Here is a 23,794-nt window from a genome sequence, read left to right on the forward strand (position 1 = left end):
GTGACTCCCAGTGTGATACAGAGACTGGAACTGTGCACAGTGACTCCCAGTGTGATACATAGACAGGAACTGTGCACAGTGACTCCCAGTGTGATACAGAGACCGGAACTGTGCACATTGACTCCCAGTGTGATACAGAGACCGGAACTGTGCACAGTGACTCCCAGTGTGATACAGAGTCAGGAACTGTACACAGTGACTCCCAGTGTGATACAGAGACAGGAACTGTGCACAGTCACTCCCAGTGTGATACAGAGACAGGAACTGTGCACAGTGACTCCCAGTGTGATACAGAGACAGGAACTATGCACAGTGACTCCCAGCGTGATACAGTGACAGGAACTGTGCACAGTCACTCCCAGTGTGATACAGAGACCGGAACTGTGTACAGTGACTGCCAGTGTGATACAGAGACAGGAACTGTACACAGTGACTCCCAGTGTGATACAGAGACAGGAACTGTGCACAGTGACTCCCAGTGTGATACGGTGACCGGAACTGTGCACAGTGACTCCCAGTGTGATACAGAGACCGGAACTGTGCACAGTGACTCCCAGTGTGATACAGAGACAGGAACTGTGCACAGTGACTCCCAGTGTGATACAGAGACAGGAACTGTGCACAGTGACTCCCAGTGTGATACGGTGACCGGAACTGTGCACAGTGACCCCCAGTGTGATACAGAGACCGGAACTGTGCACAGTGACTCCCAGTGTGATACAGAGACCGGAACTGTGCACAGTGACTCCCAGTGTGATACAGAGACCGGAACTGTGCACAGTGACTCCCAGTGTGATACAGAGACCGGAACTGTGCACAGTGACTCCCAGTGTGATACAGAGACAGGAACTTTGAACAGTGACTCCCAGTGTGATACAGAGACCGGAACTGTGCACAGTGACTCCCAGTGTGATACAGAGTCAGGAACTGTGCACAGTGACTCCCAGTGTGATACAGAGACCGGAACTGTGCACAGTGACTCCCAGTGTGATACGGAGACAGGAATTGTGCACAGTGACTCTCAGTGTGATACAGAGACAGGAACTGTGCACAGTGACTCCCAGTGTGATACAGAGACCGGATCTGTGCACCGTGACTCCCAGTGTGATACAGAGTCAGGAACTGTGCACAGTGACTTCCAGTGTGATACAGAGACCGGAACTGTGCACAGTGACTCCCAGTGTGAGACAGAGAGCGGAACTGTGCACAGTGACTCCCAGTGTGATACAGAGACCGGAACTGTGCACAGTGACTCCCAGTGTGAGACAGAGACCAGAACTGTGCACAGTGACTCCCAGTGTGATACAGAGACCGGAACTGTGCACAGTGACTCCCAGTGTGATACAGATACCGGAACTGTGCACAGTGACACCCAGTGTGATACAGAGACAGGAACTGTGCACAGTAACTCCCAGAGTGATACAGACACCGGAATTGTGCACAGTGACTCCCAGTGTGATACGGAGACAGGAACTGTGCACAGTGATAGTCTGTGGTTTTGCGAGCACATTGGAAGCGGTAGGTTCACAGTTCAATGCGCAGTTGGTGATGTGCGTTACAGGAAATGATCAGAGTGATGAAATGTTCGAGAATGCATTCCGAATGCGACCTTTGATGTAAGAGAGAACGATGATCTGTTTATTCGTTATCGAGTTGCTGGTCCTATGTGAGTTCCCACTTGTACCCGCTGGCAGTATTCTATCATTTTAATTTCAATGTCTCTCCCACTGGCTCTCACCTTTTACAATCTCAATAAAGTAAAACTTAAAATATGCAAATGTGGGCGTGCCGCACTGTCAGAGGTTCCGTACTGAGGGAGTGCCGCACTGTCAGAGGGTCAGTGCTGAGGGAGAGCCGCACTGTCAGAGGGTCAGTACTGAGGGAGTGCTGCACTGTCACAGGGTCAGTACTGAGGGAGTGCCGCACTGTCAGAGGGTCAGTACTGAGGCTGTGCCGCACTGTCAGAGGGTCAGTACTGAGGGAGTTCCGCACTGTCAGAGGGTCAGTGCTGAGGGAGAGCCGCACTGTCAGAGGGTCAGTACTGAGCGAGTGTTGCACTGTCAGAGGGTCAGTACTGAGGGAGTGCCGCACTGACAGAGGGTCAGTACTGAGGGAGTGCCGCACTGACAGACGGTCAGTACTGAGGGAGTGCAGCGCTGTCAGAGGGTCAGTACTGAGGGAGTGTCGCACTGTCAGAGGGTCAGTACTGAGCGAGTGTTGCACTGTCAGAGGGTCAGTACTGAGGGATTGCTGCATTGTTGGAGGGTGAGTACTGAGGGAGTGTTGCTCTGTCAGAGGGTCAGTACTGAGGGAGTGCCGCACTGTCAGAGGGTCAGTACTGAGGGAGTGCCGCACTGTCAGAGGGTCAGTACTGAGGGAGTGCCGCACTGTCAGAGGGTCAGTACTGAGGGAGTGCCGCACTGTCAGAGGGTCAGTACTGAGGGAGTGCCGCACTGTCAGACGGTCAGTACTGAGGGAGTGCCGCACTCTCAGAGGGTCAGTACTGAGGGATTGCTGCATTGTTGGAGGGTCAGTACTGAGGGAGTGTTGCTCTGTCAGAGGGTCAGTACTGAGGGAGTGCTGCACTGTCAGAGGGTCAGTGCTGAGTGTGTGTTGCATTGTCGGAGGGTCAGTACTGAGGGAGTGCTACACTGTCAGAGGGTCAGTACTGAGGGAGTGCTGCACCGTCAGAGGGTCAGTACTGAGGGAGTGCCACACTGTCAGAGGGTCAGTACTGAGGGAGTGCCGCACTGTCAGAGGGTCAGTACTGAGGGAGTGCCGCACTGTCAGAGGGTCAGTACTGAGGGAGTGCTGCACTGTCAGAGGGTCAGTACTGAGGGAGTGCTGCACTGTCAGAGGGTCAGTACTGAGTGAGTGCCGCAATGTCAGAGGGTCAGTACTGAGAGAGTGCCGCACTGTCAGAGGGTCAATACTGAGAGAGTGCCGCAATGTCAGAGGGTCAGTACTGAGGGAGTGCCGCACTGTCAGAGGGTCAGTACTGAGGGAGTGCCGCACTGTCAGAGGGTCAGTACTGAGGGAGTGCTGCACTGTCAGAGGGTCAGTACTGAGGGAGTGCTGCACTGTCAGAGGGTCAGTACTGAGGGAGTGCCGCACTGTCAGAGGGTCAGTACTGAGGGAGTGCCGCACTATCAGAGGGTCAGTACTGAGGGAGTGACGCACTGTCAGAGGGTCAGTACTGAGTGAGTGCCGCAATGTCAGAGGGTCAGTACTGAGGGAGTGCCGCACTGTCAGAGGGTCAGTACTGAGGGAGTGCCGCAATGTCAGAGGGTCAGTACTGAGGGAGTGCAGCACAGTCAGAGGGTCAGTACTGAGGGAGTGCAGCACTGTCAGAGGGTCAGTACTGAGGGAGTGCTGCACTGTCAGAGGGTCAGTACTGAGGGAGTGCCGCACTGTCAGAGGGTCAGTACTGAGGGAGTGCCGCACTGTCAGAGGGTCAGTACTGAGGGAGTGCCGCACTGTCAGAGGGTCAGTACTGAGGGAGTGCCGCACTGTCAGAGGGTCAGTACTGAGGGAGTGCCGCACTGTCAGAGGGTCAGTACTGAGGGAGTGCTGCACTGTCAGAGGGTCAGTACTGAGGGAGTGCTGCACTGTCAGAGGATCAGTACAGAGGGAGTGCTGCAGTGTCAGAGGGTCAGTACCTAGGGAGTGCCGCACTGTCAGAGGGTCAGTACTGAGGGAGTGTCGCTCTGTCAGAGGGTCAGTACTGAGGGCGTGCCGCACTGTCAGAGGGTCAGTACTGAGGGAGTGTCGCTCTGTCAGAGGGTCAGTACTTAGGGCGTGCCGCACTGTCAGAGGGTCAGTACTGAGGGAGTGCCACACTGTCAGAGGGTCAGTGCTGAGGGAGTGCCGCACTGTCAGAGGGTCAGTGTTGAGGGAGTGCCGCACTGTCAGAGGGTCAGTACTGAGGGAGTGCTGCACTGTCAGAGGGTTAGTACTGAGGAAGTGCCGCACTGTCAGAGGGTCAGTACTGAGGGAGTGCTGCACTGTCAGAGGGTCAGTACTGAGGGAGTGCTGCACTGTCAGAGGGTCAGTACTGAGGGAGTGCTGCACTGTCAGAGGGTCAGTACTGAGGGAGTGCTGCACTGTCAGAGGGTCAGTACTGAGGGAGTGCCGCACTGTCAGAGGGTCAGTACTGAGGGAGTGCCGCACTGTCAGAGGGTCAGTACTGAGGGAGTGCTGCACTGTCAGAGGGTCAGTACTGAGGGAGTGCTGCACTGTCAGAGGGTCAGTACTGAGGGAGTGCCGCACTGTCAGAGGGTCAGTACTGAGGGAGTGCTGCACTGCCAGAGGGTCAGTACTGAGGGAGTGCCGCACTGTCAGAGGGTCAGTACTGAAGTAGTGCCGCACTGTCAGAGGGTCAGTACTGAGGGAGTGCTGCACTGTCAGAGGGTCAGTACTGAGGGAGTGCTGCACTGTCAGAGGGTCAGTACTGAGGGAGTGCTGCACTGTCAGAGGGTCAGTACTGAGGGAGTGCCGCACTGTCAGAGGGTCAGTACTGAGGGAGTGCTGCACTGCCAGAGGGTCAGTACTGAGGGAGTGCCGCACTGTCAGAGGGTCAGTACTGAAGTAGTGCCGCACTGTCAGAGGGTCAGTACTGAGGGAGTGCCGCACTGTCAGAGGGTCAGTACTGAAGTAGTGCCGCACTGTCAGAGGGTCAGTATTGAGGGAGTGCCGCACTGTCGGAGGGTCTGTACTGAGGGAGTGCTGCACTGTCAGAGGGTCGGTACTGAGGGAGTGCTGCACTGTCAGAGGGTCGGTACTGAGGGAGTGCCGCACTGTCAGAGGGTCAGTACTGAGGGAGTGCCGCACTGTCAGAGGGTCAGAACTGAGGGAGTGCTGCGCTGTCAGAGGGTCAGAACTGAGGGAGTGCTGCGCTGTCAGAGGGTCAGTACTGAGGGAGTGCCGCACTGTCAAAGGGTCAATACTGAGGGAGTGCCGCAATGTCAGAGGGTCAGTACTGAGGGAGTGCTGCACTGTCAGAGTGTCAGTACTGAGGGAGTGCTGCACTGTCAGAGGGTCAATACTGAGGGAGTGCCGCACTGTCAGAGGGTCAGAACTGAGGGAGTGCCGCACTGTCAGAGGGTCAGTACTGAGGGAGTGCTGCACTGTCAGAGGGTCAATACTGAGGGAGTGCCGCAATGTCAGAGGGGCAGTACTGAGGGAGTGCCGCACTGTCAGAGGGTCAGTACTGAGGGAGTGCTGCACTGTCAGAGGGTCAATACTGAGGGAGTGCCGCAATGTCAGAGGGTCAGTACTGAGGGAGTGCTGCAGGATCAGATGGTCAGTACTGAGGGAGTGCCGCACTGTCAGAGGGTCAGTACTGAGGGAGTGCTGCACTGTCAGAGGGTCAATACTGAGGGAGTGCCGCAATGTCAGAGGGTCAGTACTGAGGGAGTGCTGCAGGATCAGAGGGTCAGGACTGAGGGAGTGCCGCACTGTCAGAGGGTCAGTACTGAGGGAGTGCTGCACTGTCAGAGGGTCAATACTGAGGGAGTGCCGCAATGTCAGAGGGTCAGTACTGAGGGAGTGCCGCACTGTCAGAGGGTCAGAACTGAGGGAGTGCCGCACTGTCAGAGGGTCAGTACTGAGGGAGTGCTGCACTGTCAGAGGGTCAATACTGAGGGAGTGCCGCAATGTCAGAGGGTCAGTACTGAGGGAGTGCTGCAGGATCAGATGGTCAGTACTGAGGGAGTGCCGCACTGTCAGAGGGTCAGTACTGAGGGAGTGCTGCACTGTCAGAGGGTCAATACTGAGGGAGTGCCGCAATGTCAGAGGGTCAGTACTGAGGGAGTGCTGCAGGATCAGAGGGTCAGGACTGAGGGAGTGCCGCACTGTCAGAGGGTCAGTGCTGAGGGAGTGCAGCACTGTCAGAGGGTCACTAATGAGGGAGTGCCGCACTGTCAGAGGGTCAGTACTGAGGGAGTGCCGCACTGTCAGAGGGTCAGTACTGAGGGAGAGCCGCAATGTCAGAGGGTCAGTAATGAGGGAGTGCCGCACTGTCAGAGGGTCAGTACTGAGGGAGTGCCGCACTGTCAGAGGGTCAGTACAGAGGGAGTGCCGTACTGTCAGAGAGTCAGTACTGAGGGAGTGCTGCACTGTCAGGGGGTCGGTACTGAGGGAGTGCTGCACTGTCAGAGGGTCGGTACTGAGGGAGTGCCGCACTGTCAGAGGGTCAGTACTGAGGGAGTGCCGCACTGTCAGAGGGTCAGAACTGAGGGAGTGCTGCGCTGTCAGAGGGTCAGAACTGAGGGAGTGCTGCGCTGTCAGAGGGTCAGTACTGAGGGAGTGCCGCACTGTCAGAGGGTCAATACTGAGGGAGTGCCGCAATGTCAGAGGGTCAGTACTGAGGGAGTGCTGCACTGTCAGAGTGTCAGTACTGAGGGAGTGCTGCACTGTCAGAGGGTCAATACTGAGGGAGTGCCGCACTGTCAGAGGGTCAGAACTGAGGGAGTGCCGCACTGTCAGAGGGTCAGTACTGAGGGAGTGCTGCACTGTCAGAGGGTCAATACTGAGGGAGTGCCGCAATGTCAGAGGGGCAGTACTGAGGGAGTGCCGCACTGTCAGAGGGTCAGTACTGAGGGAGTGCTGCACTGTCAGAGGGTCAATACTGAGGGAGTGCCGCAATGTCAGAGGGTCAGTACTGAGGGAGTGCTGCAGGATCAGATGGTCAGTACTGAGGGAGTGCCGCACTGTCAGAGGGTCAGTACTGAGGGAGTGCTGCACTGTCAGAGGGTCAATACTGAGGGAGTGCCGCAATGTCAGAGGGTCAGTACTGAGGGAGTGCTGCAGGATCAGAGGGTCAGGACTGAGGGAGTGCCGCACTGTCAGAGGGTCAGTACTGAGGGAGTGCTGCACTGTCAGAGGGTCAATACTGAGGGAGTGCCGCAATGTCAGAGGGTCAGTACTGAGGGAGTGCCGCACTGTCAGAGGGTCAGAACTGAGGGAGTGCCGCACTGTCAGAGGGTCAGTACTGAGGGAGTGCTGCACTGTCAGAGGGTCAATACTGAGGGAGTGCCGCAATGTCAGAGGGTCAGTACTGAGGGAGTGCTGCAGGATCAGATGGTCAGTACTGAGGGAGTGCCGCACTGTCAGAGGGTCAGTACTGAGGGAGTGCTGCACTGTCAGAGGGTCAATACTGAGGGAGTGCCGCAATGTCAGAGGGTCAGTACTGATGGAGTGCCGCAATGTCAGAGGGTCAGTATTGAGGGAGTGCCGCACTGTCAGAGGGTCAGTACTGAGGGAGTGCCGCACTGTCAGAGGGTCAGTATTGAGTGAGTGCCGCACTGTCAGAGGGTCAGTACTGAGGGAGTGCTGCACTGTCAGAGGGTGAGTACTGAGGGAGCGCTGCACTGTCAGAGGGCCAGTACTAAAGGAGTGCCGCACTGTCAGAGGGTTAGTACTGAGGGAGTGCTGCACTGTCAGAGGGTCAGTACTGAGGGAGTGCTGCACTGTCAGAGGGTCAGTACTGAGGGAGCGCCACACTTTCAGATGGTCAGTACTGAGGGAGTGCCGCACTGTCAGAGGGTCAGCACTGGGGGAGTGCTGCACTGTCAGAGGGTCAGCACTGAGGGAGTGCTGCATTGTCAGAGGGTCAGTACAGAGGGAGTGCTGCACTGTCAGAGGGTCAGTACTGAGGGAGTGCAGCACTGTCAGAGGGTCAGTACTGAGGGAGTGCTGCAATGTCAGAGGGTCAGTACTGAGGGAGAGCCGCACTGTCAGAGGGTCAGTACTGAGGGAGTGCCGCACTGTCAGTGGGTCAGTAATGAGGGAGTGCCGCACTGTCAGAGGGTCAGTACTGAGGGAATGCCGCACTGTCAGAGGGTCAGTACTGAGGGAGTGCCGCACTGTCAGAGGGTCAGTACTGAGGGAGTGTCGCACTGTCAGAGAGTCAGTACTGAGGGAGTGCCGCACTGTCAGAGGGTCAGTACTGAGGGAGTGCTGCACTGTCAGAGGGTCAGTACTGAGGGAGTGCCGCACTGTCAGAGGGTCAGTATTGAGGGAGTGCCGCACTGCCAGAGGTTCAGTACTGAGGGAGTGCTGCATTGTCAGAGGGTCAGTACTGAGGGAGTGCCGCACTGTCAGAGGGTCAGTACTGAGGGAGTACCGCACTGTCAGAGGGTCAGTACTGAGGGAGTGCCGCACTGTCAGAGGTTCAGTACTGAGGGAGTGCTGCAGTGTCAGAGGGTCAGTACTGAGGGAGTGCTGCATTGTCAGAGGGTCAGTACTGAGGGAGTGCTGCACTGTCAGAGGGTCAGTACTGAGGGAGTGCCGCACTGTCAGAGGGTCAGTACTGAGGGAGTGCTGCACTGTCAGAGGGTCAGTACTGAGGGAGTGCTGCACTGTCAGAGGGTCAGTACTGAGGGAGTGCCGCACTGTCAGAGGGTCAGTACTGAGGGAGTGCTGCATTGTCAGAGGGTCAGTACTGAGGGAGGCTGCACTGTCAGAGGGTCAGTACTGAGGGAGTGTCGCACTGTCAGAGGGTCAGTACTGAGGGAGTGCCGCACTGTCAGAGAGTCAGTACTGAGGGAGTGCCGCACTGTCAGAGGGTCAGTACTGAGGGAGTGCTGCACTGTCAGAGGGTCAGTACTGAGGGAGTGCCGCACTGTCAGAGGGTCAGTATTGAGGGAGTGCCGCACTGTCAGAGGGTCAGTACTGAGGGAGTGCTGCACTGTCAGAGGGTCAGTATTGAGGGAGTGCCGCACTGTCAGAGGGTCAGTACTGAGGGAGTGCTGCACTGTCAGAAGGTCAGTACTGAGGGAGCGCTGCACTGTCAGAGGGTCAGTACTGAGGGAGTGCCGCACTCTCAGAGGGTCAGTACTGAGGGAGTGCTGCACAGTCAGAGGGTCAGTACCTCGGGAGTGCCGCACTGTCAGAGGGTCAGTACTGAGGGAGTGTCGCTCTGTCAGAGGGTCAGTACTCAGGGAGTGCCGCACTTTCAGAGGTTCAGTACTGAGGGAGTGCTGCACTGTCAGTGGGGCAGTACTGAGGGAGTGTCGCACTGTCAGAGAGTCAGTACTGAGGGAGTGCCGCACTGTCAGAGTGTCAGTACTGAGGGAGTGCCGCACTGTCAGAGGTTCAGTACTGAGGGAGTGCCGCACTGTCAGAGGGTCAGTACTGAGGGAGTGCCGCACTGTCAGAGGGTCAGTACTGAGGGAGTGCCGCACTGTCAGAGGGTCAGTACTGAGGGAGTGCCGCACTGTCAGAGGTTCAGTACTGAGGGAGTGCTGCACTGTCAGATGGTGAGTACTGAGGGAGTGCTGCACTGTCAGAGGGTCAGTACTGATGGAGTGTCGCACTGTCAGAGGGTCAGTATTGAGGGAGTGCTGCACTGTCAGAGGGCCAGTACTGAGGGAGTGCCGCACTGTCAGAGGGTCAGTACTGAGGGAGTGCCGCACTGTCAGAGGGTCAGTACTGAGGGAGTGCTGCACTGTCAGAGGGTCAGTACTGAGGGAGTGCCGCACTGTCAGAGGGTCAGTACTGAGGGAGTGCCGCAATGTCAGAGGGTCAGTATTGAGGGAGTGCCGCACTGTCAGAGGGTCAGTACTGAGGGAGTGCTGCACTGTCAGAGGGTCAGTACTGAGGGAGTGCCGCACTGTCAGAGGGTCAGTATTGAGTGAGTGCCGCACTGTCAGAGGGTCAGTACTGAGGGAGTGCTGCACTGTCAGAGGGTGAGTACTGAGGGAGTGCTGCACTGTCAGAGGGTTAGTACTGAGGGAGTGCTGCACTGTCAGAGGGTCGGTAATGAGGGAGTGCTGCACTGTCAGAGGGTCAGTAATGAGGGAGTGCTGCACTGTCAGAGGGTCGGTCATGAGGGAGTGCTGCACTGTCAGAGGGTCAGTAATGAGAGATTGCTGCATTGTTGGAGGGTCAGTACTGAGGGAGCGCCGCACTTTCAGAGGGTCAGTACTGAGGGAGTGCTGCACTGTCAGAGGGTCAGTACTGAGGGAGCGCCACACTTTCAGAGGTTCAGTACTGAGGAGTGCCGCACTGTCAGAGGGTCAGTACTGAGGGAGTGCCGCACTGTCAGAGGGTCAGTACTGAGGGAGTGCCGCACTGTCAGAGGTTCAGTACTGAGGGAGTGCCGCAATGTCAGAGGGTCAGTATTGAGGGAGTGCCGCACTGTCAGAGGGTCAGTACTGAGGGAGCGCTGCACTGTCAGAGGGTCAGTACTGAGGGAGTGCCGCACTGTCAGAGGGTCAGTATTGAGTGAGTGCCGCACTGTCAGAGGGTCAGTACTGAGGGAGTGCTGCACTGTCAGAGGGTGAGTACTGAGGGAGCGCTGCACTGTCAGAGGGTCAGTACTGAGGGAGTGCCGCACTGTCAGTGGGTCAGTAATGAGGGAGTGCCGCACTGTCAGAGGGTCAGTACTGAGGGAGTGCCGCACTGTCAGAGAGTCAGTACTGAGGGAGTCCTGCACTGTCAGAGGGTCAGTACTGAGGGAGTGCTGCACTGTCAGAGGGTCAGTACTGAGGGAGTGCCGCACTTTCAGAGGGTCAGTACTGAGGGAGTGTCGCACTGTCAGAGAGTCAGTACTGAGGGAGTGCCGCACTGTCAGAGGGTCAGTACTGAGGGAGTGCTGCACTGTCAGAGGGTTAGTACTGAGGGAGTGCTGCACTGTCAGAGGGTCAATACTGAGGGAGTGCCGCAATGTCAGAGGGTCAGAATTGAGGGAGTGCCGCACTGTCAGAGGTTCAGTACTGAGGGAGTGCTGCACTGTCAGAGGGTCAGTACTGAGGGAGTGCCGCACTGTCAGAGGGTCAGTATTGAGGGAGTGCCGCACTGTCAGAGAGTCAGTACTGAGGGAGTGCTGCACTGTCAGAGGGTCAGTACTGAGGGAGCGCCGCACTGTCAGAGGGTCAGTACTGAGGGAGTGCTGCAATGTCAGAAGGTCAGTACAGAGGGAGCGCTGCACTGTCAGAGGGTCAGTACTGAGGGAGTGCTGCACTGTCAGAGGGTCAGTATTGAGGGAGTGCCGCACTGTCAGAGAGTCAGTACTGAGGGAGTCCTGCACTGTCAGAGGTTCAGTACTGAGGGAGTGCCGCACTGTCAGAGGGTCAGTACTGAGGGAGTGCCGCACTGTCAGAGGGTCAGTACTGAGGGAGTGCTGCACGGTCAGAGGGTCAGTACTGAGGGAGTGCTGCACTTTCAGAGGGTCAGTGCTGAGGGAGTGCTGCACTGACAGAGGGTCAGTACTGAGGGAGTGCTGCACTGTCAGAGGGTCAGTACTGAGGGAGTGCCGCACTTTCAGAGAGTCAGTATTGAGGGAGTGCTTCACAGTCAGAGGGTCAGAACTGAGGGAGTGCCGCACTGTGAGAGGGTCAGTACTGAGGGAGTGCCGCACTGTCAGAGGGTCAGTACTGAGGGAGTGCCATACTGTCAGAGGGTCAGTACTGAGGGAGCGCTGCACTGTCAGAGGGTCAGTACTGAGGGAGTGCCGCACTGTCAGAGGGTCAGTACTGAGGGAGCGCTGCACTGTCAGAGGGTCAGTACTGAGGGAGCGCTGCACTGTCAGAGGGTCAGTACTGAGGGAGTGCTGCACTGTCAGAGGGTCAGTGCTGAGGGAGTGCCGCACTGTCAGAGGGTCAGTATTGAGGGAGTGCCGCACTGTCAGAGGGTCAGTACTGAGGGAGTGCTGCACTGTCAGACGGTCAGTATTGAGGGAGTGCCGCACTGTCAGAGGGTCAGTACTGAGGGAGTGCTGCACTGTCAGAAGGTCAGTACAGAGGGAGCGCTGCACTGTCAGAGGGTCAGTACTGAGGGAGTGCCGCACTGTCAGAGGGTCAGTGCTGAGGGAGTGCCGCACTGTCAGAGGGTCAGTACTAAGGGAGTGCTGCACTGTCAGAGGGTCAGTGCTGAGGGAGTGCCGCACTGTCAGAGGGTCAGTACTAAGGGAGTGCTGCACTGTCAGAGGGTCAGTACTGAGGTAGTGCCGCACTGTCAGAGGTTCAGTACTGAGGGAGTGCTGCACTGTCAGAGGGTCAGTACTGAGGGAGTGCCGCACTGTCAGAGGGTCTGTACTAAGGGAGTGCTGCACTGTCAGAGGGTCAGTACTGAGGTAGTGCCGCACTGTCAGAGGTTCAGTACTGAGGGAGTGCTGCACTGTCAGAGGTTCAGTACTGAGGGAGTGCCGCACTGTCAGAGAGTCAGTACTGAGGGAGTGCTGCACTGTCAGAGGGTCAGTGCTGAGGGAGTGGCGCACTGTCAGAGGGTCAGTACTGAGGGAGTGCCGAACTGTCAGAGGGTCAGTACTGAGGGAGTGCCGCACTGTCAGAGGGTCAGTACTGAGGAAGTGCCGCACTGTCAGAGGGTCAGTGCTGACTGTGTGTTGCATTGTCGGAGGGTCAGTACTGAGGGAGTGCCGCACTGTCAGAGGGTCAGTACTGAGGGAGTGCCGCACTGTCAGAGGGTCAGTACTGAGGGAGTGCTTCACAGTCAGAGGGTCAGAACTGAGGGAGTGCTGCATTGTCAGAGGGTCAGTACTGAGGGAGTGCTGCACTGGCAGAGGGTCAGTACTGAGGGAGTGCTGCACTGTCAGAGGGTCAGTACTGAGGGAGTGCCGAACTGTCAGAGGGTCAGTACTGAGGGAGTGCCGCACTGTCAGAGGGTCAGTACTGAGGAAGTGCCGCACTGTCAGAGGGTCAGTGCTGACTGTGTGTTGCATTGTCGGAGGGTCAGTACTGAGGGAGTGCCGCACTGTCAGAGTGTCAGTACTGAGGGAGTGCTTCACAGTCAGAGGGTCAGAACTGAGGGAGTGCTGCATTGTCAGAGGGTCAGTACTGAGGGAGTGCTGCACTGGCAGAGGGTCAGTACTGAGGGAGTGCTGCACTGTCAGAGGGTCAGTACTGAGGGAGTGCCGCACTGTCAGAGGGTCAGTACTGAGGGAGTGCCGCACTGCCAGAGGGTCAGTACTGAGGGAGTGCTGCACTGTCAGAGGGTAAGTACTGAGTGAGTGCTGCATTGTCAGAGGGTCAGTACTGAGGGAGTGCTGCACTGTCAGAGGGTAAGTACTGAGTGAGTGCTGCATTGTCAGAGGGTCAGTACTGAGGGAGTGCTGCACTGTCAGAGGGACAGCATTGAGGGAGTGCTGCAATGTCAGTGGATCAGTACTGAGGGAGTGCCGCACTGTCAGAGGGTCAGTACTGAGGGAGTGCTGCGCTGTCAGGGGGTCAGTACTGAGGGAGTGCCGCACTGTCAGAGGGTCAGTACTGAGGGAGTTCTGCACTGTCAGAGGGTCAGTACTGAGGGAGTGCTGCACTGTCAGAGGGTCAGTACTGAGGGAGTGCTGCACTGTCAGAGGGTCAGTACTGAGGGAGTGCCGCACTGTCAGAGGGTCAGTACTGAGGGAGTGCCGCACTGTCAGAGGGTCAGTAGTGGGGGAGTGCTGCACTGTCAGAGGGTCAGTACTGAGGGAGTGCAGCACTGTCAGAGGGTCAGTGCTGAGGGAGTGCTGCACTGTCAGAGCGTCAGTACTGGGGGAGTGCTGCACTGTCAGAAGGTCAGTACTGAGGGAGTGCCGCACAGTCAGAGGGTCAGTACTGAGGGAGTGCCGCACTGTCAGAGAGTCAGTACTGAGGGAGTGCTGCACTGTCAGAGGGTCAGTACTGAGGGAGTGCTGCACTGTCAGAGGGTTAGTACTGAGGGAGGCTGCACTGTCAGAGGGTCAGTACTGTGGGAGTGTCGCACTGTCAGAGAGTCAGTACTGAGGGAGTGCCGCACTGTCAGAGGGTCAGTACTGAGGGAGTGCTGCGCTGTCAGAGCGTCAGTACTGAGGGAGCGCCGCACTGTCAGAGGGTGAGTATTGAGGGAGTGCCGCACTGTCAGAGGGTCAGTACTGAGGGAGTGCTGCACTGTCAGAGGGTCAGTATTGAGGGAGTGCCGCACTGTCAGAGGGTCAGTACGGAGGGAGTGCCGCGCTGTCAGAAGGTCAGTACTGAGGGAGCGCTGCACTGTCAGAGGGTCAGTACTGAGGTAGTGCTGCACGGTCAGAGGGTCAGTACTGAGGGAGTGCTGCACTTTCAGAGGGTCAGTGCTGAGGGAGTGCTGCACTGTCAGAGGGTCAGTACTGAGGGAGTGCCGCACTGTCAGAGGATCAGTGCTGAGGGAGTGCCGCACTGTCAGAGGGTCAGTACTAAGGGAGTGCTGCACTGTCAGAGGGTCAGTACTGAGGTAGTGGCGCACTGTCAGAGGTTCAGTACTGAGGGAGTGCTGCACTGTCAGAGGGTCACTACTGAGGGAGTGCCGCACTGTCAGAGGGTGAGTACTGAGGTAGTGCCGAACTGTCAGAGGGTCAGTACTGAGGGATTGCTGCACTGTCAGAGGGTCAGTACTGAGGCAGTGCCGCACTGTCAGAGGGTCAGTACTGAGGGAGTGCCGCACTGTCAGAGGGTCAGTACTGAGGGAGTGCTGCACTGTCAGAGGGTCAGTACTGAGGGAGTGTTGCACTGTCAGAGGGACAGTGCTGAGTGTGTGTTGCATTGTCAGAGGGTCAGTACTGAGGGAGTGCCGCACTGTCAGAGGGTCAGTACTGAGGGAGTGCTTCACAGTCAGAGGGTCAGAACTGAGGGAGTGCTGCATTGTCAGAGGGTCAGTACTGAGGGAGTGCTGCACTGGCAGTGGATCAGTACTGAGGGAGTGCCGCACTGTCAGAGGGTCAGTACTGAGGGAGTGCTGCGCTGTCAGGGGGTCAGTACTGAGGGAGTGCCGCACTGTCAGAGGCTCAGTACTGGGGGATTGCTGCACTGTCAGAGGGTCAGTACTGAGGGAGTGCAGCACTGTCAGAGGTTCAGTGCTGAGGGAGTGCTGCACTGTCAGAGGGTCAGTACTGGGGGAGTGCTGCACTGTCAGAGGGTCAGTACTGAGGGAGTGCAGCACTGTCAGAGGGTCAGTACTGAGGGAGTGCTGCACTGTCAGAGGGACAGCACTGAGGGAGTGCTGTACTGTCAGTGGATCAGTACTGAGGGAGTGCAGCACTGTCAGAGGTTCAGTGCTGAGGGAGTGCTGCACTGTCAGAGGGTCAGTACTGGGGGAGTGCCGCACTGTCAGAGGGTCAGTACTGAGGGAGTGCAGCACTGTCAGAGGTTCAGTGCTGAGGGAGTGCTGCACTGTCAGAGGGTCAGTACTGGGGGAGTGCTGCGCTGTCAGGGGGTCAGTACTGAGGGAGTGCCGCACTGTCAGAGGGTCAGTACTGAGGGAGTGCCGCATTGTCAGAGGGTCAGTACTGAGGGAGTGCCGCACTGTCAGAGAGTCAGTACTGAGGGAGTGCTGCACTGTCTGAGGGTCAGTACTGAGGGAGTGCAGCACTGTCAGAGGGTCAGCACTGAGGGAGTGCCGCAATGTCAGAGGGTCAGTACTGAGGGAGTGCCGCACTGTCAGAGGTTCAGTACTGAGGGAGTGCTGCACTGTCAGAGGGTCAGTACTGAGGGAGTGCTGCACTGTCTGAGGGAGTGCTGCACTGTCAGAGGGTCAGTACTAAGGGAGCGCTGCACTGTCAGAGGGTCAGTACTGAGGGAGTGCCGCACTGTCAGAGGGTCAGTACTGAGGGAGTGCTGCACTGTCAGAGGGTCAGTACTAAGGTAGTGCTGCACTGTCAGAGGGTCAGTACTAAGGGAGCGCTGCACTGTCAGAGGGTCAGTACTGAGGGAGTGCCGCACTGTCAGAGGGTGAGTACTGAGGGAGTGCTGCACTGTCAGAGGGTCAGTACTAAGGGAGTGCTGCACTGTCAGAGGGTCAGTACTGAGGGAGTGCTGCACTGTCAGAGGGTCAGTACTGAGGGAGTGTTGCACTGTCAGAGGGACAGTGCTGAGTGTGTGTTGCATTGTCGGAGGGTCAGTACTGATGGAGCGCCGCACTTTCAGAGAGTCAGTACTGAGGGAGTGCTTCACAGTCAGAGGGTCAGTACTGAGGGAGTGCTGCACTGGCAGAGGGTCAGTACCGAGCGAGTGCCGCACTGTCAGAGGGTCAGTACTGAGGGAGTGCCGCACTGTCAGAGGGTAAGTACTGATTGAGTGCTGCATTGTCAGAGGGTCAGTACTGAGGGAGTGCTGCACGGTCAGATGGACAGCACTGAGGGGGTGCTGCACTGTCAGTGGATCAGTACTGAGGGAGTGCCGCACTGTCAGAGGGTCAGTACTGAGGGAGTGCTGCGCTGTCAGGGGGTCAGTACTGAGGGAGTGCCGCACTGTCAGAGGGTCAGTACTGAGGGAGTTCTGCACTGTCAGAGGGTCAGTACTGAGGGAGTGCTGCACTGACAGAGGGCCAGTACTGAGGGAGTGCTGCACTGTCTGAGGGTCAGTACTGAGAGAGTGCAGCACTGTCAGAGGGTCAGCACTGAGGGAGTGCCGCAATGTCAGAGGGTCAGTCCTGAGGGAGTGCCGCACTGTCAGAGGATCAGTACTGAGGGAGTGCTGCACTGTCAGAGGGTCAGTTCTGAGGTAGTGCTGCACTGACAGAAGGTTAGTACTGAGGGAGTGCTGCACTGTCAGAGGGTCAGTACTGAGGGAGTGGCGCACTGTCAGAGGGTCCGTACTGAGGGAGTGCTGCACTGTCAGAGGGTCAGTGCTGAGGGATTGCTGCACTGTCAGAGTCAGTACTGAGGGAGTGCTGCACTGTTAGAGGGTCAGTTCTGAGGTAGTGCTGCACTGACAGAAGGTTAGTACTGAGGGAGTGCTGCAGTGTCAGAGGGTCAGTACTGAGTGAGTGCTGCACTGTCAGAGGGTCAGTACTGAGGGAGTGCCGCACTGTCAGAGGGTCAGTACTGAGGGAGTGTCGCACTGTCAGAGGGTCAGTACTGAGGGAGTGCCGCACTGTCAGAGGGTCAGTTCTGAGGGAGTGCCGCACTGTCAGAGGGTCAGTTCTGAGGGAGTGCTGCACTGTCAGAGGGTCAGTACTGAGGGAGTGCCGCACTGTCAGAGGGTCTGTACTGAGGGAGTGCTCACTGTCAGAGGGTCAGTACTGAGGGAGTGCTGCACTGTCAGAGGGTCAGTACTGAGGGAGAGCCGCACTGTCAGAGGGTCAGTACTGAGGGAGTGCTCACTGTCAGAGGGTCAGTACTGAGGGAGTGCCGCACTGTCAGAGGGTCAGTACTGAGGGAGTGCCGCACTTTCAGAGCGTCAGTACTGAGGGAGTGCCGCACTGTCAGAGGGTCAGTACTGAGGGAGTGCCGCACTGTCAGAGGGTCAGTTCTGAGGGAGTGCTGCACTGTCAGAGGGTCAGTACTGAGGGAGTGACGCACTGTCAGAGGGTCTGTACTGAGGGAGTGCCGCACTGTCAGAGGGTCAGTACTGAGGGAGTGCTGCACTGTCAGAGGGTCAGTACTGAGGGAGTGCCGCACTGTCAGAGGGTCAGTATTGAGGGAGTGCCGCACTGTCAGAGGGTCAGTACTGAGGGAGTGCCGCACTGTCAGAGTGTCAGTATTGAGGGAGTGCCGCACTGTCAGAGGGTCAGTACTGAGGGAGTGCTGCACTGTCAGAGGGTCAGTACTGAGGGAGTGTGGCACTGTCAGAGAGTCAGTACTGAGGGAGTGCCGCACTGTCAGAGGGTCAGTACTGAGGGAGTGCCGCACTGTCAGAGGGTCAGTACTGAGGGAGTGCCGCACTGTCAGAGGGTCAGTACTGAGGGAGTGCCGCACTGTCAGAGGGTCAGTACTGAGGCAGTGCTGCACTGTCAGAGGGTCAGTACTGAGGGAGTGTCGCACTGTTAGAGAGTCAGTACTGAGGGAGTGCCGCATTCAGAGGGTCAGTACTGAGGGAGTGCTGCACTGTTAGAGGGTCAGTACTGAGCGAGTGCTGAACTGTCAGAGGGTCAGTACTGAGGGAGTGCCGCACTGTCAGAGTCAGTACTGAGGGAATGCCGCACTGTCAGAGGGTCAGCACTGAGGGAGTGCAGCACTGTCAGAGGGTCTGTACTGAGGGAGTGCTGCACTGTCAGAGGGTCAGTACTGAGGGAGTGCCGCACTGTCAGAGGGTCAGTACTGAGGGAGTGCCGCACTTTCCGAGGGTCAGTACTGAGGGAGTGCTGCACTGTCAGAGGGTCAGTACTGAGGGAATGCCGCGCTGTCAGAGGGTCAGCACTGAGGGAGTGCAGCACTGTCAGAGGGTCTGTACTGAGGGAGTGCTGCACTGTCAGAGGGTCAGTACTGAGGGAGTGCAGCACTGTCACAGGGTCAGTACTGAGCGAGTGCCGCACTGTCGGAGGTTCAGTACTGAGGGAGTGCCGCACTGTCAGAGGGTCAGTACTGAGGGAGTGCCGCACTGTCAGAGGGTCAGTACTGAGGGAGTGCCGCACTGTCAGAGGGTCAGTACTGAGGGAGTGCCGCACTGTCAGAGGGTCAGTACTAAGGGAGTGCTGCACTGTCAGAGGGTCAGTACTGAGGGAGTGCCACACTGTCAGAGGGTCAGTACTGAGGGAGTGTCGCACTGTCAGAGGGTCAGTACTGAGGGAGTGCTGCACTGTCAGAGGGTCAGCACTGAGGGAGTGCCGCACTGTCAGAGGGTCAGTACTGAGGGAGTGCTGCACTGTCAGAGGGTCAGTACTGAGGGAGTGCTGCACTGTCAGAGGGTCAGTACTGAGGGAGTGCCGCACTGTCCAAGGGTAAAAACTGAGGGAGTGCTGCACTGTCAGAGGGTCAGTACTGCGGGAGTGCCGCACTGTCAGAGGGTCAGTACTGCGGGAGTGCTACACTGTCAGAGGGTCAGTACTGAGGGAGTGCTGCACTGTCAGAGGGTCAGTACTCAGGGAGTGCAGCACTGTCAGAGGGTCAGTACAGATGGAGTGCCGCACTGTCAGAGGGTCAGTACTGAGGGAGTGCCGCACTGTCAGAGGGACAGTACTGAGGGAGTGCCGCACTGTCAGAGAGTCAGTACTGAGGGAGTGCTGCACTGCCAGAATGTCAGTACTGAGGGAGTGCTGCACTGTCAGAGGGTCAGTACTGAGGGAATGCCGCACTGTCAGAGGGTCAGTGCTGAGGGAGTGCCGCACTGTCAGAGGGTCAGGCCTGAGGGAGTGCTGCACTGTCAGAGGGTCAGTACTGAGGGAGTGCCGCACTGTCAGAGGGTCAGTACAGAGGGAGTGCCGCACTATCAGAGTGTCAGTACTGAGGGAGTGCCGCACTGTCAGAGGGTCAGTACTGAGGGAGTGCTGCACTGTCAGGGAGTCAGTACTGAGTGAGTGCCGCACTGTCAAAGGGTCAGTACTGAGGGAGTGCCACACTTTCAGAGGGTCAGTACTGAGGGAGTGCTGCACTGTCAGAGGGTCAGAACTGAGGGAATGCCGCACTGTCAGAGGGTCAGTACTGAGGGAGTGCTGCGCTGTCAGATGGTCAGTACTGAGGGAGTGCTGCACTGTCAGAGGGTCAGCACTGAGGGAGTCCTGCACTGTCACAGGGTCAGTACTGAGGGATTGCTGCACTGTCAGAGGGTCAGTACTGAGCGAGTGCCGCACTGTCGGAGGGTCAGTACTGAGGGAGTGCCGCACTGTCAGAGGGTCAGTACTGAGCGAGTGCCGCACTGTCAGAGGGTTAGTACTGAGGGACTGCCGCACTGTCAGAGGGTCAGTAATGAGGGAGTGCCGCACTGTCAGAGGGTCAGTACTGAGGGAGTGCTGCACTGTCAGAGGGTCAGTACTGAGGGAGTGCCGCACTGTCAGAGGGTCAGTACTGAGGGAGTGCCGCACTGTCAGAGGGTCAGTACCGAGCGAGTGCCACACGGTCAGAGGGTCAGTACTGAGGGAGTGCCGCACTGTCAGAGGGTCAGTACTGAGGGAGTGCAGCACTGTCACAGGGTCAGTACTGAGGGAGTGCCGCACTGTCGGAGGTTCAGTACTGAGGGAGTGCCGCACTGTCAGAGGGTCAGTACTGAGGGAGTGCCGCACTGTCAGAGGGTCAGTACTGAGGGAGTGCCGCACTGTCAGAGGGTCAGTACTGAGGGAGTGCCGCACTGTCAGAGGGTCAGTACTGAGGGAGTGCCGCACTGTCAGAGGGTCAGAACTGAGGGAGTGCCGCACTGTCAGAGGATCAGTACTGAGGGAGTGCCGCACTGTCAGAGGGTCAGTACTGAGGGAGTGCTGCACTGACAGAGGGTCAGTACTGAGGGAGTGCTGCACTGTCAGACGGTCAGTACTGAGGGTGTGCCGCACTGTCAGAGGGTCAGTACTGAGGGAGTGCTGCACTGTCAGAGGGTCAGTACTGAGGGATTGCTGCACTGTCAGAGGGTCAGGACTGAGAGAGTGCCGCATTGTCAGAGGGTCAGTACTGAGGGAGTGCCGCACTGTCAGAGGGTCAGTACTGAGGGAGCGCCGCACTGTCAGAGGGTCAGTACTGAGGGAGTGCCGCACTGTCAGAGGGTCAGTACTGAGAGAGTGCCGCACTGTCAGAGGGTCAGTACTGAGGGAGTGCCGCACTGTCAGAGGGTCAGTACTGAGGGAGTGCCGCACTGTCAGAGGGTCAGTACTGAGGGAGTGCCGCACTGTCAGAGGGTCAGTACTGAGGGAGTGCTGCACTGTCAGAGGGTCAGTACTGAGGGAGTGCTGCACTGTCAGAGGGTCAGTACTGAGGTAGTGCTGCACTGTCAGAGGGTCAGTACTGAGGGAGTGCTGAGCTGTCACAGGGTCAGTACTGAGGGATTGCTGCACTTTCAGAGGGTCAGTACGGAGCGAGTGCCGCACTGTCGGAGGGTCAGTACTGAGGGAGTGCCGCACTGTCAGAGGGTCAGTACTGAGCGAGTGCCGCACTGTCAGAGGGTCAGTACTAAGGGAGTGCCGCACTGTCAGAGGGTCAGTACTGAGGGAGTGCTGCACTGTCAGAGGGTCAGTACTGAGGAAGTGCTGCACTGTCAGAGGGTCAGTGCTGAGGGAGTGCCGCACTGTCACAGGGTCAGTACTGAGGGATTGCTGCACTTTCAGAGGGTCAGTACGGAGCGAGTGCCGCACTGTCGGAGGGTCAGTACTGAGGGAGTGCCGCACTGTCAGAGGGTCAGTACTGAGCGAGTGCCGCACTGTCAGAGGGTCAGTACTGAGGGAGTGCCGCACTGTCAGAGGGTCAGTACTAAGGGAGTGCCGCACTGTCAGAGGGTCAGTACTGAGGGAGTGCCGCACTGTCAGATGGTCAGTACTGAGGGAGTGCCACACTGTCAGAGGGTCAGTACTGAGGGAGTGCCGCACTGTCAGAGGGTCAGTACCGAGCGAGTGCCGCTCTGTCAGAGGGTCAGTATTGAGGGAGTACCGCACTGTCAGAGGGTCAGTGCTGAGGGAGTGCCGCACTGTCAGAGGTTCAGTACTGAGGGAGTGCTGCACTGTCAGAGGGTCAGTACTGAGGGAGTGCTGCACTGTCAGAGGGTTAGTACTGAGGGAGGCTGCACTGTCAGAGGGTCAGTACTGTGGGAGTGTCGCACTGTCAGAGAGTCAGTACTGAGGGAGTGCCGCACTGTCAGAGGGTCAGTACTGAGGGAGTGCTGCGCTGTCAGAGCGTCAGTACTGAGGGAGCGCCGCACTGTCAGAGGGTGAGTATTGAGGGAGTGCCGCACTGTCAGAGGGTCAGTACTGAGGGAGTGCTGCACTGTCAGAGGGTCAGTATTGAGGGAGTGCCGCACTGTCAGAGGGTCAGTACTGAGGGAGTGCCGCACTGTCAGAAGGTCAGTACTGAGGGAGCGCTGCACTGTCAGAGGGTCAGTACTGAGGTAGTGCTGCACGGTCAGAGGGTCAGTACTGAGGGAGTGCTGCACTTTCAGAGGGTCAGTGCTGAGGGAGTGCTGCACTATCAGAGGGTCAGTACTGAGGGAGTGCCGCACTGTCAGAGGATCAGTGCTGAGGGAGTGCCGCACTGTCAGAGGGTCAGTACTAAGGGAGTGCTGCACTGTCAGAGGGTCAGTACTGAGGTAGTGGCGCACTGTCAGAGGTTCAGTACTGAGGGAGTGCTGCACTGTCAGAGGGTCACTACTGAGGGAGTGCCGCACTGTCAGAGGGTGAGTACTGAGGTAGTGCCGAACTGTCAGAGGGTCAGTACTGAGGGATTGCTGCACTGTCAGAGGGTCAGTACTCAGGCAGTGCCGCACTGTCAGAGGGTCAGTACTGAGGGAGTGCCGCACTGTCAGAGGGTCAGTACTGAGGGAGTGCTGCACTGTCAGAGGGTCAGTACTGAGGGAGTGTTGCACTGTCAGAGGGACAGTGCTGAGTGTGTGTTGCATTGTCAGAGGGTCAGTACTGAGGGAGTGCCGCACTGTCAGAGGGTCAGTACTGAGGGAGTGCTTCACAGTCAGAGGGTCAGAACTGAGGGAGTGCTGCATTGTCAGAGGGTCAGTACTGAGGGAGTGCTGCACTGGCAGTGGATCAGTACTGAGGGAGTGCCGCACTGTCAGAGGGTCAGTACTGAGGGAGTGCTGCGCTGTCAGGGGGTCAGTACTGAGGGAGTGCCGCACTGTCAGAGGGTCAGTACTGAGGGAGTTCTGCACTGTCAGAGGGTCAGTACTGAAGGAGTGCTGCACTGTCAGAGGGTCAGTACTGGGGGAGTGCTGCACTGTCAGAGGGTCAGTACTGAGGGAGTGCAGCACTGTCAGAGGTTCAGTGCTGAGGGAGTGCTGCACTGTCAGAGGGTCAGTACTGGGGGAGTGCTGCACTGTCAGAGGGTCAGTACTGAGGGAGTGCAGCACTGTCAGAGGGTCAGTACTGAGGGAGTGCTGCACTGTCAGAGGGACAGCACTGAGGGAGTGCTGTACTGTCAGTGGATCAGTACTGAGGGAGTGCCGCACTGTCAGAGGGTCAGTACTGAGGGAGTGCTGCGCTGTCAGGGGGTCAGTACTGAGGGAGTGCCGCACTGTCAGAGGGTCAGTACTGAGGGAGTGCCGCATTGTCAGAGGGTCAGTACTGAGGGAGTGCCGCACTGTCAGAGAGTCAGTACTGAGGGAGTGCTGCACTGTCTGAGGGTCAGTACTGAGGGAGTGCAGCACTGTCAGAGGGTCAGCACTGAGGGAGTGCCGCAATGTCAGAGGGTCAGTACTGAGGGAGTGCCGCACTGTCAGAGGTTCAGTACTGAGGGAGTGCTGCACTGTCAGAGGGTCAGTACTGAGGGAGTGCTGCACTGTCAGAGGGTCAGTACTGAGGGAGTGCTGCACTGTCAGAGCGTCAGTGCTGAGGTAGTGCTGCACTGTCAGAGTGTCAGTACTGAGGTAGTGCTGCACAGTCAGAGGGTCAGTACTGAGGGAGTGCCGCACTGTCAGAGGGTCAGTACTAAGGGAGCGCTGCACTGTCAGAGGGTCAGTACTGAGGGAGTGCCGCACTGTCAGAGGGTGAGTACTGAGGGAGTGCTGCACTGTCAGAGGGTCAGTACTAAGGGAGTGCTGCACTGTCAGAGGGTCAGTACTGAGGGAGTGCTGCACTGTCAGAGGGTCAGTACTGAGGGAGTGCCGAACTGTCAGAGGGTCAGTACTGAGGGATTGCTGCACTGTCAGAGGGTCAGTACTGAGGGAGTGCTGCACTGTCAGAGGGTCAGTACTGAGGGAGTGCCGCACTGTCAAAGGGTCAGTACTGAGGGAGTGCTGCACTGTCAGAGGGTCAGTACTGAGGGAGTGTTGCACTGTCAGAGGGACAGTGCTGAGTGTGTGTTGCATTGTCGGAGGGTCAGTACTGATGGAGCGCCGCACTTTCAGAGAGTCAGTACTGAGGGAGTGCTTCACAGTCAGAGGGTCAGTACTGAGGGAGTGCTGCACTGGCAGAGGGTCAGTACTGAGGGAGTGCCGCACTGTCAGAGGGTCAGTACTGAGGGAGTGCTGCGCTGTCAGGGGGTCAG

At 57.6% G+C, this 23,794-nt stretch overlaps 1 protein-coding gene across 1 annotated transcript in view; it reads left to right on the top strand.

Moving 5' to 3' along the window:
• The first annotated feature begins 1,583 nt into the window (after nt 1-1,583).
• Nucleotides 1,584-23,794, top strand: part of LOC140410112 (erythroblast NAD(P)(+)--arginine ADP-ribosyltransferase-like) — a 117,542-nt gene continuing 95,331 nt past the window's right edge. The window contains exon 1 of the mRNA XM_072498054.1: nt 1,584-1,666. Within this exon, the coding sequence (XP_072354155.1) occupies nt 1,630-1,666 (37 nt within the window). The 5' untranslated portion in view covers nt 1,584-1,629. The remainder of the gene's footprint in view (nt 1,667-23,794) is intronic.

Source organism: Scyliorhinus torazame, chromosome 4, assembly GCF_047496885.1.
Source record: "Scyliorhinus torazame isolate Kashiwa2021f chromosome 4, sScyTor2.1, whole genome shotgun sequence".
Classification (NCBI taxonomy): domain Eukaryota; kingdom Metazoa; phylum Chordata; class Chondrichthyes; order Carcharhiniformes; family Scyliorhinidae; genus Scyliorhinus; species Scyliorhinus torazame.